The sequence below is a fragment of the Diadema setosum genome, chromosome 21 (genome assembly GCF_964275005.1).
Source record: "Diadema setosum chromosome 21, eeDiaSeto1, whole genome shotgun sequence".
Taxonomy (NCBI): Eukaryota; Metazoa; Echinodermata; class Echinoidea; order Diadematoida; family Diadematidae; genus Diadema; species Diadema setosum.
In genome coordinates, this window is record NC_092705.1 from 13464710 (window position 1) to 13484987 (window position 20278).

Genomic DNA, 20278 nt, shown 5'->3' on the forward strand with positions numbered 1-20278 from the left:
TTTCAGCTCGTACAGTATCAGAGATTAATATTTTCATACATCACCAGCAAATATTGTAAAGATTATTGTAAACAAGAAATATTCGAGGAATGAAATTTTTGCGAATGGGAGCTGCAGGTCTTTTTCGTGGCACAAAATTTTCACAAATTACCACTGGCATTCAATGCATATGCAGGGATACACACTAACCCATTTCTTCTACTGGTCTGACCTGCCTGTCAGTCCAGTAGGTATCTGGGTTTTTTTTTTTTCTTCTTCTTCTTTTTTTCACTGGTAAATTCCTGAAAAAGTTACTGGTCCGACAGTGATTTTTCCTGGTCTCGGACCAGTGCCAGTGTGCAGCTTTGCATATAGTGTAGACGAGAACTTTTGCATGCATTTTAAGTTAGTGTTATCTTGGCTCCTTGCGAAATTCAACAGAATTTCATGCATGCAAAAATATCTGGTTTTACAGTAGCAATTATATGGCTACTTGCCAGTGACCACTGGGGTGACAGGACTGAGTTTATCAAATAAAAACATTATTGGCTAGATGCATTGAAAAAGACAATCCCTGAATAATTTTCTACTTACAGCCTTCACTTTCAGATCCTTGATCTTCTCTTCTTTATTTCTGATTTGCTTTTCAAAGTCCTTGTTTTTCTGGAGATGGAGAAAAGAAGGATATAAAATGAGTGATATAGCATTTTCACCGAGCAACAAGGATGCTACAGACTGCCAACTTGAATTGGTTCAAATGTGGGGAAAGCAAGACAGAACGTGTCCATTGATGAAATGAACATTTTTACCAAATAATGTGATGGTACATCACACAGAAACCATAGTAGTGTTGAAAGTGGATGTCTCTTGTAGCTTTGTTGAGTTTTTAAATCTGTGTGCTGCTTCTCATAGGTTAGATATTGAAACATCCCATGGGCATGAAGGCATTTCCTGTTTATCAACTGCATAATATCCTTCTAAAGGTTGCATATTTCATCCCTTTGGCAAGCGTCACAAAATTTCGCATGGTTGAAGAATAATGTCTCCAAACATCATGTATGAAATATTACGGTAATATACCCGAGTTAAAAAAAAAAGAAAAGAAATGAAAACTAACTACATACCACTCGAAATAACAGCTGGAATTTTTTCGGCATCTTAATAAATTCATTGGAAAAATAAAGTATTGTTTCCCCTCCATCAGATAAAAGTTTCCAATTTATCATTCTGGATTACCTACCTCTTCAATTTACCTGCTTATGAAAGGAATCTAATTTTCAGTGTTGCAAACAGGACACACAAGCCTTAAAGGCTAACCCATTACACCTGCTTGTCCATATGTTTGCCTGTGTGTGTGTGTGTGTGTGTCTCTCTCTCTCTTTGTCTGTGGGTTATTTTCTCTCTGTTTCTCCCTATAACTTACTCCATCTATCCTCACCTTCATGAGGTCCTGTATCTGTTTCTGGTACTTGGCCCCCTTCTGGTCCCCGCCCTCCCTCTCAATGTTCAGCAGCTCCTTGGTCTGTTTGAGGAGGGCCTTGAGTTCCTTCACCTCCTCCCGGTGGGATCCCTTCAGCTCCTTCTGCTTCTCCCTCCACTTGTCCTCCTGCTTCTTTAAGTCCTCCGTCATCTGGGCCTGAAGCGTCGAGATCTGGAATCCAAGATTGTTTGGGGGGGGGGGGGTGGGGAAGGATGGGGGGAAAGGGGGGGTAGAGGAGAATTGATGAGTAGAGGCCACTGGGTGGTAGAAGGCTTAACGGTGCACCACATGTTCTTTCTCGGGTATGTATGTGGCCCTGAAAACTTGAAAGGGCCTACCCGCTCCCGACATTTCGGCAAGCATGTTCTTGCTGCTTTCAAGAGAATTCTTGAGTTTCATTCAACACTTAAGTTTCATTCAATACTTGAGTTTCATTCCATACTTGAGTTTCATTCTCTTGAGAACGGCAAGAACACGCTTGCCAAAATGTCTGGAATGGGTAGGCCTTTATCAGGGCCACATATACCTTGGTACATACCCAAGAAAGAGTATGTGGTGTGTCGGTAAACCTTCTACCACCCGATCCAAATATAAGTTGACCTTCATTGATGCTTTTGGGTCTGTACATAACCAGATTACTAAATACTGCCTGAAAATATGCATTATATACTTTTAAACATTTTTAAACTTATTTTTATGCATCCTGTTAAGTCCTACCTCTACAAAAAAAAAAAAAAATCTTCCTGATCATCTTTATTCATATTCCAGCTGTGACATCATCCTCCTGTAACACTTGAGCTGAACAATAGACACAGTAATGTGCATTACCATTCATTGCTATTTAATACCACCTGCACTTACTCGCAACAGCATCACATGTCCTTTTTCATGCAAATGTTTGCAACAAATTTTTGACATAGCAATGTAGAAAGTGCCTGTGCAAGAAGACAACCGTGCCAGCTCTGTACGAGAGTACTGTAAAACACGATATATTTGCAGCATGAAAATTTCACGAGTTGGAGCTAATGGCCTTTCTCGCAGCATGAAATTTTTTTGCGAATTGCCACTAGCATCCAATGCATATTGTGTAGGCAAGAATTTTCGCATGCATTTTTAATTTCGCAAATTTTGGTGCTCGCAAAATTCGCGAAATCAAAATGCACGTGAACATTCCTCGTTTTACAGTATTACCTCTGCCTGGAGTTGCTCCTTGAGTTTGCCCATCTCTCGCTGCTGCTTCTTGTTCAGCTTCCTCTGTTCCTCCAGCTCATCCTCATCCATCATCTTACCCAGCATGGACTGCTTGCCTATCAATGGCAGAGAGATTCCAACAGCTTGGATCAAACTTTCCACATCCCCCAAAACAGCAACAACACAAAACAGCATCCCCAGTTGTCTGTGATTTTCTAACTTAATTATTTTATTGTCTGTGATTTTCTAACTTAATGATTTTATAATAAAGGGAATAATGCGTGATTTTAAGCTCATTCTTACCTTGCCCGATGCCTAAAAAATAAATAAAAGGAAAAAAAGAGTTGGAAGTGATCTATACTGATCCATACTGTACTGTATTTGCCAAATGGCATTGTCATCTCGGAAAACCAACTGCTTATGAAATAAGGTAAACTTAAGTAAATCTAAGGTATGTATTTGGCGGGTGGATAAACTGTACGTAAAAGAAAAAAGCTGGGGATATGTATAGCCAAGTGCTTAGGCACACGATGGGATAAAAAGTCACCTGCTATTATTCAGAACATATTTTGAAAATTAAAGTACCTTTAACCCTAAAAAGACTGGGGGGGGGGCCTAAAAGGCCCCCCCCTCGACATTTCGCGCGATTACTCTGCAACACGCAATGCTCTCGCCGCGATGCTCTATGACTTTTTTCTTTTGAGTTTCCCGCACATTTTGATGCCAAATTTGTGACGCCCGGGGGTACGGTTCTGAAGTTACATAACTTTTTGTACATGCACGTGAGACCGAAAATGGCTCAAAAATGTGATTTTGTGTACAAAGTCAATGCAAATTGAGTTTTTTCACATGGTTCATATAAATATGCTTATTTCTACTCTCAATGGCTAAAATTAATTTGTTTTAGTAGTATTATGCTTCAAAAAGTGTCTGCCACAAATTTTGTAAAAAAAAACAGCAAAAACAAAAGGTAGAAAAAACAAAGAAATACATAAGAAATTCATAAAACAATAAAATAAATAAGAAATTAATTTTGATACCGAATTTTTTTTCAAGTACATATGCGAAGAAGGCCACAAAGAATAAATTAGATCAAAAATGAGCACTTTTGGAGCTTTATTTACTGATTTAGATCAAAGAGTGTGATTTCTCGCATAAATTAGCATAATTAATCAAAATAAAATAAAAGAAGACTATTTTGGAAAATTTAAATATACGATCTTGTAGATTACATCGCACACTACCATTGTGCAAATTTCCGCGGCGATCGCGCAATCCACGGCCGAGATCTTAAGGGGGGGCCCTTTAGGCCCCCCCCCCCCCCCCCCAGTCTTTCGAGCTACCAAAATAGCCCAGTCTTTTTAGGGTTAACGGAAGGCTGCTATTCACCCAGTGCCTCATCTAATGACTCACCTAGTTTGGATTCTATGTTGCTAAGAGCATTTTGGGAAGACGAGTATTTGTCATGCATCTCTTTCAGTTCCTTCATGAACATGTTCTGCATTTTCTCCATCTCAACCTATAGAAGATGAAACAGAAAGACAGAGAGAAAAAAAACAAGGAAAAGTAGAAATTACGCGGTGCGTAATATATGTCCCCGCCAGAAGTAGCATTTACTAGCAAAATGTACAATATAGGTAAAAAGATGAAGGTCAAAGGTCAAAGAAGTCAAAGGTCAAAATTCTATGTAGAAGTTTTGAAGCCCTCACCTAGCGCCATCACATAAAGCAAACGGAATCGAAATCGGGTTAGAAATGGCGAAGGAGTAGCATTTTGTAGCCAATGTACAATATAGGTAAAAAAATCAAGGTCAACGGTCAAAGAAGTCAAAGGTCAAAATTCTGTGTAGAAGTTTTGAAGCCCTCACCTAGTGCCATCACATAAAGCAAACGGAATCGAAATCGGGTTAGAAATGGCGAAGGAGTAGCATTTGGTAGGAAAATGTACAATTCAGGTCAAAAATCAAGGTCAAAGGTCAAAGAAGTCAAAGGTCAAAATTCTGTGTAGAAGTTTTGAAGCCCTCACCTAGTGCCATCATATAAAGCAAACGGAATCAAAATCGGGTTAAAAATGGCGAAGGAGTAGCATTTTGAAGCAAAATGTACAATATAGGTCAAAGGTCAAGGTCAAAGGTCACAACTGAAATTCTGTATAGAAGGTTCAAAGCTCCCATGTAGTGCTATCATATAAAGCAAACAGAATCGAAATCGGGTTAGAAATGGCGAAGGAGTAGCATTTTGAACATTTTGATCACACACGGACGCACACACGGACACACGGACGGACGGACGGACGGACGGACGGACGGACGGACACACACACGTACGGAGCCCGTTTCATAGTCCCCTGCTCGAACTCGTTCGGCGGGGACAAAAATCACTCTCTTCCAACACCTCTTCTCTTGTGTAGACAACAACCCATACTGCTGTAGTTATCTACATACTTTGACGGCAAAAACAAACAAACAAACAAACAAACATATTCTGAAATAACGAAACTGTACACATCAATTAGGCTGAATCACATTTTAGGGAAAACAAGGAAAAGTAGAAATTACGCGGTGCGTAACATATGTCCCCGCCGGAAGTAGCATTTTGTAACAAAATGTGCAATATAGGTAAAAAATCAAGGTCAAAGGTCAAAGAAGTCAAAGGTCAAAATTCTGTGTAGAAGTTTTGAAGCCCTCACCTAGTGCCATCACATAAAGCAAATGGAATCGAAATTGGGTTAGAAATGGCGAAGGAGTAGCATTTTGTAGCCAATGTACAATATAGGTCAAAAATTAAGGTCAAAGGTCAAAGAAGACAAAGGTCAAAATTCTGTGTAGAAGTTTTGAAGCCCTCACCTAGTGCTATCACATAAAGCAAACGGAATCGAAATCGGGTTAGAAATGGCGAAGGAGTAGCATTCTGTAGCAAAATGCACAATATAGGTCAAAAATCAAGGTCAAAGGTCAAAGAAGTCAAAGGTCAAAATTCTGTGTAGAAGTTTTGAAGCCCTCAACTAGTGCCATCATATAAAGCAAACGGAATTGAAATCGGGTTAAAAATGGCGAAGGAGTAGCATTTCGTAGCAAAATGTACAATATAGGTCAGAAATCAAGGTCAAAGGTCAAAGAAGTCAAAGGTCAAAATTCTGTGTAGAAGTTTTGAAGCCCTCACCTAGTGCCATCACATAAAGCAAACGGAATCGAAATCGGGTTAGAAATGGCGAAGGAGTAGCATTTTGTAGCAAAATGTACAATATAGGTCAAAAAATCAAGGTCAAAGGTCAAAGAAGTCAAAGGTCAAAATTCTGTGTAGAAGTTTTGAAGCCCTCACCTAGTGCCATCACATAAAGCAAACGGAATCGAAATCGGGTTAGAAATGGCGAAGGAGTAGCATTTTGTAGCAAAATGTACAATATAGGTCAAAGGTCAAGGTCAAAGGTCACGACTGAAATTCTGTGTAGAAGTTTCAAAGCTCCCATGTAGTGCTATCATATAAAGCAAACAGAATCAAAATTGGCTCATAAATGATAGAGAAGTAGCATATTGAAGATTTTGATCACACACGGACGCACACACGGACACACGGACGGACGGACGGACGGACACACGGACGGACACACGGACACACACACGTACGGAGCCCGTTTCATAGTCCCCTGCTCGAACTCGTTCGGCGGGGACAATAAAAATATAATTGATTTGAATACATAATGGTTAACAGTAAAACTCTGAAGGCATACTGCATACGGCAAATATTTTGCGAGGTTTTTATTTTCCCGAATTTCGCGAGTTAGGTGCTATTCATGAAATTAAAGACATGCAAAAATAATGACTCTGATCCCGATATGAATGTGACGCACACGTACATTTCTCCGTGCAGTACAATACTCCATGATTGTGAATCTAACTACTCTCGAAATTGTCGGGAAGTCCCGATTCATGAAAATTTAGATTCGTTAAATATATGGCGTATACAGTACATAATGGTTGAGAGTAAAACCCTAAAGCATAATTTGTTAGCAACTACTTCGTCTTCAATGTCACCACTAACTTTTTGAAAGTTTAGCTGCTCCTGTTTCCATTTCTCCAGCTCCTTTCTGTGCTGATCCTCCTGCCTCTCCGTATCCATCTGACTCTACACAAAATCAAATGTCAACAACAGTAAAAACAAGGTAGACACAGAATTTCATTACACTTCTTACACTACTGGACCATTCTCTCTGTGACACACCTCATGTTTTCCTAATAAGCATTAATAAGCATTCATTGACAGCAATGCCATTTCTAAGGCTACAGTCCTTCATAAAAACTGAAGCACTGAATTTTTGATGTATTCTGCTTGAAAGCTTTAACTTGTGGAGTTAAAAGCATGAAGACATTCTGTCATTAGCCCCCTCTTGTGAACATGCATGAGCAAATGGGACAAGCTTGGCTAAACATACTGAGAAATGGTTTGCGATATATTCTGTGAAAAATGTAGCGATATCTTAGAAATGTTTTGGTAGAAATTATGTCTTGGTCCATGCATTACATTTTAATCCTGGTGAATAACAATGATTACAGGATATCTGTATTAGATTAACTAAGAGTTAACAGCAGTTAGTAACATATGAGGACAAACTCCACAGCCAAAATCAATCATCATTCCAACTTCTGTTGCTTTTCCATGCTCAAGAACCTGTTACAACACAGGTGGGGCTATGGTACATTCTAACAATCAGGCCTGCAACTGCATAGAAAGCACTAATTAAACTGAACACAACACCAATATAATTTCTTGCCAACCGTATGGAAAAACACTCAGGGTTGCTTAAAATTAGTTTCCGTGGCTACAATGTACAAATGGCTATGATACCACTCTTTGGTTCCCTATTCTCAAAATCTGTCATTTACACAGTGCTTAACAAAGAATCTGTTCTATGGCAAACAAGTCAGCCCCTGAGAGACACTCCACACATCTCCAAGACTGACTTTGATCATGTGGCACCATCTCTCCATAACAAACCAAACTCACCTGTTGCTGTAGGTGCATCTTCATTTGTTCCTGAGCTCGCTCCTTCTCTTCCACTAGCTGAGATTCGGTGAACTTTAACCTTTCTCTCAGCTCCTCCAGTTCTCTCTCAAGTTTCTCATTGGCTTCATTGACCTTCAGAAAATACAATCAACAGGAAAAATATATATATATTTCATGTACATATGTAGGTAACAACAGGCTTGTTTCCTCTTAACTTATGAATAACAATATCAGGGACAATATTTAGGTTTTTTGAAAAAATCAGAAATCAAAATTTTCAGGAAATTTTGATACTTGAAAATAGCAAAATGTATACAGACTTGAGAAAAAACAATCTGAAATCAGATTTAAATCTACAGAACATCATGCCTGCAATATCAGATTGTTTATTCCACAAGAGGCATAGTATAATAATCTTTTATAGAATCTTTAAGCCTGGCATTCTGCAGTTCAACAGAGGCTTTGCAATCAATCCTGCTAATTTCAATCAAATCTTATGTTTAGAATAGAGACTTTTTTTGGCTTTAAGAGTTTGTATGGTCCATTGATCATTTTAAAACTATTAATTATACTAGCAATTTCACTCTTTGGGTGATGTAACTAATATAATGAACTATTGACCGATTCGGGTTCGTTGAGGGCAGCAGACATTTTATAGCACTGGGCGCAGCCATGAGCTCAAATTGCGGTGTCTCAGCCGACCCCCCTGCTCTCCCCCATCCCCAGGGCAACATGTTTATCGCGCACTTGTAACAAAGGTTCGCGCACTAAGCAAGCATTCACGCACTCAGTGCGAGACGCCCATTGGCTAAAGCAACAAGTTTTTCATTCTGCGCGCGTGCTAATGTAGGGAGAGGGGTGGGGAGTGGGAAGGGGGGTCGGCTGAGACACCGCGTAATGGCGCTGCCCATGCCAAAAATACACATAGCACGTCACAGAATCGGTCAATACTGACTGAAATTTAATGACATTACAGTTTACATAATGTACTGTAATGAAATTGTGTATTAAAAACATTAGGCTTTTACTTTTTTGACGGACGAGCTGTCCTCTTGCTGCGCTGGCCTTGGTGTGAACTCTGGGTGCTTGCGGTGTATGTGAGCTTGGAGGTAGGCAACACTGAAGAATGCCTTCTGGCAATACATACACTGGGGTAGGAGAGTGAGATATTAGAATGACATTTAGACATAAAGAAGTGTGCAATATCTTTCTCATAATTACTGAGATCAAATTCTGTACTTCAACTTATTATTTTTCTTTTAGGGAGGGGGGTGGACATCAGAATAACAGTTTACACACAACTGTTATAATTTTTTATGAGAATATATGTACTACTTCGACTCTTTGTTATCTTGTGTAATTTCATAAGAGCATTCATGTCCTTTTTCCCCTGTCACTTGATTTTGTTAGAAGAAATGAATCATGAATTTCAAAACAAATGAGAGAGAAACTCCTTTAAAGCTGTGTGCTGTTCATATTGATGCAACTTGCACCCATATTACAAAGTAAGAATTTTATCTATGGTTTCACAGCATACAGTCATCAGGTGGATTTTTTTATCATAATTTTTTTTTTTTTGACCGCACAAAATGCCAAAATCAACAGTGCAGTCACATTTGCGTTCACTGGAAACAATTTGCTCATTTAGAAAGATGTTAATTCCCAACCACATTCATAAGTTCAGTAGTTGCTTGGTCTGGCCTAAATCAGCATTTGCTGATTATTGTTAGTTGTTGTAAGATCTCTTGCAGCTGGTCTAATCCCAAACTTCTTGGACATTATGCCAAGTCAGGGATCGAAACTTCTCACAAACGTTCAAAGGGAAATTCGCTTTCTTGTGCAATGGTGGCCAAACCAACCTTGTGGTAGTTGTTAGCCGTGGCCTGGATCAGTGTCTGCTGATTTTTCAGGAGCTTCTTGCGCTTGTGCGACTCCTGCTTGACCTTCTCTAACTCCTCTCTCAGTCGGGTCAGCTCTGCCTTTGTGCCCTCCTGGTCCAGGCGAAGCTGCTGTACCCTCTCCTCCGCCACGTTGGAATTGTGGGCCATCACCTCCTGAGAATGCTGGTGGAAAAAGGATGCGGGAAAGGACAGAGGGTGAGACAATTCTCCCTATCGCATAATTATAAATGCAAACATTTTGTTGCTAGTGGCCGGGTCTGTATGCTGGCCATAAGCTATGTGCAAATGAATGAGGTGATCTTACACATCCGTGCACTTCCAGAGATGTGGAGTTCCTGTGCATTAGGCACAGACAGAGAGTACATGTGGTAATGGCATCTAATTTTTCCCTTTTTTATCATGACTAAGACATTGTCACATCATAATAGAAATACTTTTTCAGAGCTTATAACTTGATATTTCTTTAAATATCCCAACATGTAACAATTGCTCAGAAAATCTACAAAACTATGGTATTTTGGAGATAGCCATAGTGCTCTATTTTTTTTTCAAGTACAATTAAATAGAGCTTGTGCTGTGCACCAGCAAAGTTGTCAACAGATTGTTATGGAAATCAAATAGCGCCGCTGCTGTTTACGTTTTTACTGTAACATGCGATAAGAAAAAAAATCATACCAGTTCAATCAGTCAGATATGGATACTTATCATATTAGTTTATCCAAAACCTGCTTGGCATATGTATGTAATTGGGTCTTTCTTCTCCTCTCAGATTTTACATTCTGATTTTTCTTTCCTCTCATTCTGACTTTTACTGCCTTTAGTCTCTTTTATTCCTTTACCACAATATTTTCAATGTTTACTAAATGAGTGATTTAAGTATCAACTTCCATCTTTTACTGCTTATGATTTGGCCTGATGGAAAGCAATTGTCTGCAGACTGTTGCTGCTCATCTGAGATTTGGTCGAAACTACTTGCAGCATTTTTGGAAGACAAATTTGTATGTCACTATAAAGGTCTGTGTTTACAGGAGGAAAAGAGGGTAAGTCAGTTCATAAACACATTCTTTCTTGATAAAAAAAAAAATCAATTATCACTTTCAAGTGTTTCCTGCAAACAAACCCACCAGTAAATATTGTATGATGAGTTGTGCCAATTTGAAGACGGTCACAAAATTCTGGTCCACCAGTCTGGTGTCTATCTCGCGCTCGATGTCACAGAACGTGATACCCATAATGGAGTCTTGTAGGCTGCTGACATCCAGTTCTCGCATGATGCGATCCAGGTCTATGGAGGCTGTAAGTAGAGAACACCAAAAATAACTTTTTACTGCCAATTTACCTCTCATACAGAGCATTTACAGTAGTCATTATTTATAAGTGAATTTAAAGACAGACAAGCTTTGTAGCCATGAACACAGTGAAGCAAATAAAGCAGCTCTGTGACTCATCAGACTGAAATCGAATGAATACAAAGGATGTTTATGATCCTTTGAATTGTTGGGCAGGCATTCGATATCATTTCCTTTTGGGGTCTAATGAGAATTTAACTCGGTCATATATGCCTTACCAGGTACTCACGTACTTGTACATTATATGCTCAATATTAATCATTGTTTTGCAAAAACAAACATATATCATTCATAACCACATTTTCAGAAGACACATATTTTAAAAAAAAAAAAAACAAAAAAAGAGGCTGACTCTTACCTCCCTCTCACAAACGTGGAAAAATCTCAAAGCTAGTCTTTGAACAAATACTTCTACTGATGGAAGTTTAATAATGCAGTTTTGAGACAAAGACAATTTATTCCAAGTTCAAATAGGATTCGAAATTAGAAATTGAGTGGGGACAGAGTTTACTCACCAATTTTCTTCCAGTCAATTCTCTCATGCCTGCTCCTGAATGTGAATCCATGAATTCCATTGCCAGACACCCTGGCTGAATGTGGCTGGGCCCCACCCCCCATGGCATACCCATTGGAGTAGCCATGGGGGATGCCCCCTCTTGGTGAGTGTATATAAGACATGTGATGGGCAATAGATCGCTAGTATACATCAAGCTCTGTAGTGTGGATAAAGCAAAAATTTATTTCAAATTTTGAATTTCAATTTCGAATTTCAAATTCAAAAATTTTAGTAGCCCCAACAACAGACTACCAGATTAAAAAAAAGTTCTATATAAATAAAAAATGTGGCCAGTCCTGCAAATGCAAGGATTGCAAGACTTTTAAGTTCACTTCTGCACGACATCCAGTAATCAGTATGTCATCCATGCCATGTGGTTTTGTGAATTGTGTTTACTGTGCACTGTAACAACTCCCCCCCCCCCTCTCTACCAAAAGATCAGTGTCAGTCCATATCTTGTCATTGTGGATATACATTATGTTATGTGTCATTGTGGCCGTAAGAAGACTATTGTACATCATCTGGCTTTTATGGAATCCCCTCCCATGGGATATAAAATGTCTCCTGAGGAGGGCTGTAAAAGTAAAATAATAACAATAATAATAATATGTTAGAAAAACTCCTTTGGATAGAAAGATGGATTTTTCTGTCTAACAATAAGGGATTAATGATAATATTGATTGAAAGGGATTAAGACTGAAAGGGATTAATAATACTTGTGTTCAAGGTTCAAGGTTCAAGTTTCAAGTGTTACACTCCCGCTACTCTGCTGGGTCTCCAATACTCCATGATTGATATCAAGCAAGCCGCCCATGATTCAACCATAACGCCGTCCAAAATTTGACCACCTGCTACATGTAAAACCTATGGTGTTTGCGTAAATTGCATGTGGTCGAATTTTGGCATGGGAGGTCCCTTGGCATTTTTGCTTTCATTGTACTTTGTAGCATTGGACATTTGCCAATGCCACTAAATGGCCAACAATGCAGACATAATTAACGTTAGGCGCCTAACTAACTTTAGTAAATAAGTTAACGACTAAATTTAATAACGTTACACGTGTTAGAACTACACAGTAGCTGTATTCCTGTACACAGCCCTGTTGCTGTAATTATACACAAGTGTCGATAGGAATCTAGGAGTTAGGATTGATGGAGGCTGAACAAACAGTACACACTACACAGAAGCATATAATATTAACCCCATCTAAACACAACAACTTAGCTAGACGAGACTCATCGGGCGATCTAGTCCACATAGTCCAGGCAGGCCACAGGTGCAGGCATATCAGTTCGGGAAACCCACTCACAAGGGGGGCCCCTCCTTATAAGTAACCTGTCCCCCTTATAAGTAACCCCGTCCCCCTTATAAGTAACCCCCGGGGCACCCCTTATAAGGAGTCTCCACGCTTTTTTGCAATGCAACGCGAAAATGAAAGGACTGCGGCAATTCGCTTGATTATGTCCATAAAGCTTCACAAGTTTCCTAGTTACTCACGAAATTTGAGCAAAATCGGTTTGAGGCATCATATCTAAAATCATGGATTTAAATGCGATGTCAAACGACCCATGCGAATGCTGAAATGCGAGCGATTACTGGCGTGAGTGTCGCCAGGCGCGGCGGCGCGGCAATGTTTGAGTGCAGACGTGGCGACTGAGTGAGTGTCGCCAGGCGCGGCAGCGCGGCAATGTTTGAGTGCAGACGTGGCGACTGAGTACGGAGGTCAGTCGCCACGTCTGCACTCAAACATTGCCGCGCCGCCGCGCCTGGCGACACTCACGCCAGTAATCGCTCGCATTTCAGCATTCGCATGGGTCGTTTGACATCGCATTTAAATCCATGATTTTAGATATGATGCCTCAAACCGATTTTGCTCAAATTTCGTGAGTAACTAGGAAACTTGTGAAGCTTTATGGACATAATCAAGCGAATTGCCGCAGTCCTTTCATTTTCGCGTTGCATTGCAAAAAAGCGTGGAGACTCCTTATAAGGGGTGCCTCGGGGGTTACTTATAAGGGGGACGGGGTTACTTATAAGGGGGACGGGTTACTTATAAGGAGGGGCCCCCCTTGTGAGTGGGTTTCCCGAACTGATATTGTATGGTAGGTAAGCCGTTAAGAAACAAGGTGGATACAGTCACTACATCTACAGGCATCAAACTGCTCTTGATTTTCTAGAGTTTTCAATTTGGCATTTGATTTAGCCAGTTTTCTTAAATTTTCACCTATATTCTACATTGTATGCCATTGCTTGGGCATTGCGTCAATGCAATTTAGAGTTTTAAACGACGATATCTCGATCTCTGTAGAACTCCTCTAACAATTAGTTGCACTAGACTCTAGGTGGAATCCAAAATGAGTGTGCCAGATCGGGGTCTGAACCTGCGGTATTTTCAACGTTCGTGAGGCGAAAATCAGGTAAATTTGATTGTTTTTTAACATCAAAATCTCGGTAAAAGTTTAGGAATGGCGATATCTGGTGTACCAAAAATGAGCAAGAGAAAACTAACACCACGCGCGATTCGTGGCGATATTCTTGTATTGTAAGGCGACCTCGAATTTTAATTTTGAGGACAGCATCGAAATCTGTCGAGTTTTCTCCACAATATGAGTACATTTCTAGCCGATTTCTAGTCAATTTTGATATTACAATCATTGGTTGAACGTTAGGGTGGCTACATGTGGCGTACCCAACCATGACCATACACCGCACTACTCACGGTGCGCTGGATAGTGCATAGCCATAGGCGTAACGATAAGACGAAGAAGCCACTGCCATGACTGCGGAATCTTTCTCTAAAGGCACGTTTAGCAGCGCTTTCAAAGTCAAAATTCGGGTATTAACTGATGTTGCAATCGTGAAATACAGATACGGCAAAACTCCCTTGAGCCTACAAGTCTTTAACTTACTGGGCGTCATCATAAGTACACTCTAATTCAGGTAACTCAGAACTTTGGAATGGTTGCGAGGTGTAAACAATGACCGAAAACACCAATACGAATCTCTCTCGGGCGTCGACGCGGCTTGGCCAGGCGGAGGCAAGTGTGTGTGCGACGCCACGAATGCTGGGGCCGCAAATTCAAAAACTGATTCGGCTTTAACGCCGAAAAATATTAACAATAAAATTTTCAATGGGGTTGCACCTATATATATGCCTGCTTTTCTGAGAAATTGAAAAATGGAGTGCTTACCTTGTAAAATTGCTATGCATGGAAGTGTTCCTCCGTGAATAATTTGACTTCTTTGTTAGTTCGACGTTAATTTTCACCGTCGTTGTAGTTTGCGCTGCAAGAATGTTTCGGTTGATTGCATTTAATCGATCTATGAGCGATAATTACAATCGATCGAACAACGCATGTATCGTAGCGGTAAATACACAAGGTCAAAAAACTTGGTTATACCTCAAGTCGAACTCCCGCGTACATATTGATAAGCCCTGGAAACTTCAAAATGAATTATAAATTCTCAAAATATGTCTTAATCATTGAAAAGACAGTCGATAAAGCCAATGCCAATGCAAATTCATGTACCCGGTAATCCTTATCTTAACCCCTCCTCCCATACACTTGTAGATATTTTTGTTCGATGTAAATTATCAAATTAGAATATTGTCAAACCTTTGAGGGGAGTTTGTATTGAACTTTGCCATTTTTTGCTGTTGTTGCCATGAAATACACCATCAATAAAATAAATATGTCAAGGATAAAATTGAAATATGAAACTTCAGCACAGAGCTTTGAAAAGCATGGCTAAGTCTTAAAATTTTATAAGTAAAGTTTAAGAGTAAATTCTAGGCTATATACTGTATTTTGTACATGCATGTACAATGATAGCATAAACAAAAGATGAAAGTATGTGCTAGTACACTAAATTTGGAATTTCTTTAACACATTATAGCATCAATCCAGTAATATAATCATAATCAAAATCACTGAGAAAATTAATCATGTTTCACATGAAGTAAAATGTGAAGTGTAAGCATTGCATTTATCAATTTCTCAAAATGGATTTTAGCAATATGTACCGTCTACTTGATGGCATGCACGCTTTTGCCATAATTTGAAAAGTACTCTTGTCTTTCACACGCAAGTTTCTCATGGTATCTATTCTCTGTTTGTATATAAAGAAAGTTTTTTTCATTTTTCTGTCTTAAAGTGTCGAGTACAGACAGTAACAAGCACACTATCTCTATTAAGTTGCTTTGAGTGCATATTTGATATATATATATATATATATAGAGAGAGAGAGAGAGAGAGAGAGAGAACAGAACTCTAGCAATGTATTATGCTGTCAATATACCACATTACTTTATTTGAAGAACACAGTGGGGGCTCCTTGCCCTTTGTCAAATGATTTTGGTCCTTCAAATAAACTGTTGTCTGTGCATATATGTATATATATATATATATATATATATATATATATATATATATATATATATATATATATATATATATATATAAATACAGTGTATATAAAACGAAGAATCCAGAAATAAACAAGTAATGCATTTTCTTTGGCATTTTCTTTTCCTTGTCGAGACTCCTGAAGAAGGTGGCGGCCACCGAAAATTCGAGTACAATAAACTCATTCTTTATTGGCAAAGAAAATGCATTACTAGTTTATTTCTGGATTCTTCGTTATATTGGAGCCAATACGTGAATTCTCAACATCTCTCTCTCTCTCTCTCTCTCTCTATCTATCTATCTATCTATCTATATATATATATGTATGCAGACAGATCTACAGCCAACTATACACACACAAACACATTTAGAATTTCTCAACTGTTATTTTCACTTCAATGAACCTGTGCTTGTAGGTCATAGTAATAATGAAAACAATGAATGAAAGAGCCCTTATTAAATACCAAGACAAACAAACATCCCTGAATGCGCTGTATAGTTCATCATACAGTTGAAGAAATACAAATTTGAAAAAAAAAAAAAAAATCTTCTGAGCAGCCACTCACACATATTTTATATAAATCCCTGTCTACAGATAATCATAAACCAATGATAAATAAAGTTATCAAACACTACCGGTAATTACCTCCGCCAAGAAAAGAGGTTAAGTGATCATCGACGATGGTTTGTCTGTTTGCAAAATAACTCAAAAAGTTGTGTACGGATTAAAATGAAACTTACATAAAAAGTCAATATTGACACAAGGAACACCTCATTCAATTTTGGTAGTCATCTGAGAATTTTTATGGATTTTTGAAGGATTTTTCATCTTTTCGCATATAAGGTCAACGAACTTGGAGTTCAAGCTGCACGTACTGGAGGTTCACACACGCAATAAAGCGCGTGCTCTGCTTGGGTATGGCACCGTGCAATGACATTTATAAACAAAAGGCTTCTATTTTGGGAATTGAGTTGCTGGCTAGGCGGAGGTCTCTGTGCTCTCCGAGTGCTTTTCTAGTTTTCACAGTTTTGAAGAGTAAGCAATATCAAGTTGAGGTTTTGCAGCTGTTTCTATGGTTCAGGGGTCATGAAGAATAAACACAAACAGACACACAAACACACTATCACAAACACACCATAAAATTCAAATTTAACACCTTCCCATCATGGTAATAGGAAATCATGCTCATTCTTGCAAAGGCACAGTTTGTTGAGAATCAATTTTTTATTTCAACTCGTTGTGCATATATTTCATTGCACTCAATAGCAATATATTCATATCTATATTAAACTCCCCTAAGTTCAGCATGTGCTAAAAATTATTATGATGCAAGAATACAATTTAACAATGAAACCACTGATACACTGTAAAATGATATGACTCTTCCTTGGAAAATCACTTTTCAAAGTAACATTAGCTTGCTAGAATGTACACATCAAAACAACTTTCTCCTATTTGTGGAAGAGTGAACATGAAATACAATGTAGTACTACGCAGGTGCATAATCATGTGTGCTTAACAATAGTCGAAAGCTTCTAGTAAAAAATAATAATAGTAATGATAAAAGTACATTAACATCTATGAAAAATTCAGTACACAATGCAGTTCAGTTTCCAAGCATTAAATATAACTCCTCCATGCATCCTTTGAAAATTACATAACAGTATAGAAAGCAAGTCAGAAGGTCAATTACAGCTGAGTTCAAAAGCAGAGCTACCAAGTCTCACGCATTCTGTGTGAGACCCACGTATTTAGGGTCCATCTCACGATCTCATGCATGGCACCCTTTTTTCTCACGGATCATGAGCAAAGGTCAAAGGATTAACGTGATAGTTGCAACTGAAGGTATATATCCCTTTTGTCTTTCAAAATAAGTAAAACATAGTCACTAAGTATGCACCAGATCGCACCATTAAGAGCTAAAAATTGAAAGAGCTCCGTACCGTGCTCCTGATCCCCCACTCGGTCGCTTCGCTCCCTCGCTCGCACGCATGCGCTCGCGCCGAGGACGCCAAGTCATGAAAATCTTACACATAATAATTTTTGGAACTTGGTATCTCTGCAAAAGAGTTACTGAAGGACTGAGAAACTATTATAAATGCATATGCCATTAATCTTAGTTCACGCCCATGTGTTAACCCGTTCCATACTGAATTCTGAAATGCCCATAGACTACATACGCAGGTCACCAGGTTCCCGTATGGAACAAGTTAAGAGCATCAAATCTCAAGTACTAAGGAAAGTTTGAATAAGAAAATCCCTATTAATGCCAAAGCTGAATAACAGACAAATTGTCCTTTTCATCTCCAAAAATGAATGCATCTGATGCGAAATACCCACACAAGCATTGGTGTCTTTTCTAATCAAGCCAGCAGAGAACACAACATTGCACATGATATGATGTCAGTATACCATTACCAATATTAATACAAATATACCAATATACTAATTCCTGTCATCATGCATATATTTTCTCAAGATGATTCTTCCCTTTATACTGAAACCATTCAGGGGCTACAACTCATCTATGATTTGTCTTGAAAATACTGTACTTTGGCTGCATAATCTTTTATTAATATGTCTTTAAATAAGATCATGTCACCTTGCAAGAGTAATTTCACAGATGTTACCCTAAACTCGGCATTGGTCCTGATTATAGACGGAAAAAAAAAAAAAAAAAAAAAAAAAAACATGAGTAAATTGGTACAGTATCAATCAAAGGGAATAAGAATAATTTGTATAATTTGTAAACCTATAAATGGTATTTGGGTTATTTGGGGGTATCCAAAAGACGTTGACTATGATATGATACTTAATTTGTAGTTACATTACTACAGTACAGACTATCTATTCTGATATATATATTAAAAAAAAAAATAAATGATTTACACGAGCATAGTACACTCCATTTACTAAATAATTAACAATTTGATTCGGTGATTGTAACTGCTGTAAAGAAAGGCTTTTATGCTCTAGAACTGTAGTTTCATGTGATACAAAGCTTCTTGAAGGGATTCAAAACAAATAAATAAACAGGAGCATCAGGCTATTTGGAACAAATATGATGACTCAGTAGACAAAATTGTGTACAATTTGAGCTAATTCCTATGTGAGGAAGGTAAGTGACATTTGTATCCGCCTCCCAAGTCATGATCACATTGTTAATACTGCTGAGAACTCAGAAACTGTACACGCCATTCCACATATAAAATGATATACGTGTACTTAGCACAGCGAAACTGCTTTATACAACTATGCATACCAAAAAACAAAACAAAAACAAAACACGGCCCTCCTCCACAAGTGGTCTTTACAGACAGGTACAAGTGTAGGTCAAAGCTCTACTTTTCCAGAATGTAGGTGAGGTATACACACAGGATATCCAGTATACTGTAAAAGTGGACATTTCTGCGCAAGGTAGTTTTCTCGCTTGAAAAGGTAAGACGAATTCAACATGTTTTCCATTCTGCAAAATCAAACAAATAAATTCTGTCACAAAGGTTGTAGAACAAGTAAAAAACCTATGTGAGCTTTTATTTTCACTTCAGTTTCTGGTCACGCGAAATGTGTAAAAATCTCTACACTACGAAAATTTCCACTTTTACAGCATGACATGATTTGATTGTAATTCTGCATATCAGGCTTATTGTATTTTGAATAAAGCCTTTTCCAGTCATAGCACACAATAGCACACAAAATCCATCTCTCTTAGCAGGAAACATCTTGGCAGAGAGAGAGAGAGAGGGGGAAAAAATGGCTTTGATTCAGGTCAGCTCCCAGGGTCCTGGCATGTGACGCTTTTATCTCAAATACTGGCCTTGTGAGGATGGCTCTAATTAGGGGCGCTCATGATACATGCTTGGATGTTTTCACACAGAATGTTGTATTTATCGTGTATTAATCACACTTTCATGCCTCAGGAGACCCTCAAAAGTGAGGGGGGGGGGGGTATAAAACCATACATGATCTACAGCAACAGTTGTGTGCCTACATAACCAATGTCACGTCCGCAAGAGATCATCCTAATAGTGTGCTTTGGTAGCAGAAGTGCAAAGAGTAGTATTTTAGTACATGTTCGGCAGTATGTTGAAGAGGAATTGCAGTGCAGTTGAAAGTTAGTCTGAAAAGAAGGAGTAAAATTTCCTTACCACAACAATGAAAATTTGATCAAAATCGGACGAAAATTAAGTAAGTTTAATATGACATTTTGAAGTTTTGCTAATTTTCAGTACACAGTTTTTAAACACTCAATATGAATATGTGCAAATAGTGAAGAGATGATGTCATCCCCTCACATCCAGCCATATGGTTTGTACATAAAATTTTGAAATTTCCAGTTTTTCATTCAAACACAATTATACCCCAGTCTCAAAACCTGAAATATCTTATTGATCATTATTCTGAAATATTCA

General features: G+C 38.5%; 1 protein-coding gene across 1 annotated transcript in view; it reads right to left on the reverse strand.

The window, feature by feature from the left end:
- Window positions 1-11590, reverse strand: part of LOC140244563 (uncharacterized) — a 28296-nt gene extending 16706 nt beyond the window's left edge. The window contains exons 1-10 of the mRNA XM_072324188.1: window positions 11419-11590; window positions 10679-10848; window positions 9513-9716; window positions 8682-8801; window positions 7654-7785; window positions 6691-6774; window positions 4064-4169; window positions 2651-2766; window positions 1418-1630; window positions 574-642 (exon numbers count right to left, since the gene is read on the reverse strand). Of these exons, the coding sequence (XP_072180289.1) occupies window positions 574-642; window positions 1418-1630; window positions 2651-2766; window positions 4064-4169; window positions 6691-6774; window positions 7654-7785; window positions 8682-8801; window positions 9513-9716; window positions 10679-10848; window positions 11419-11581 (1377 nt within the window). The 5' untranslated portion in view covers window positions 11582-11590. The remainder of the gene's footprint in view (window positions 1-573; window positions 643-1417; window positions 1631-2650; window positions 2767-4063; window positions 4170-6690; window positions 6775-7653; window positions 7786-8681; window positions 8802-9512; window positions 9717-10678; window positions 10849-11418) is intronic.
- Window positions 11591-20278: the final 8688 nt, after the last annotated feature.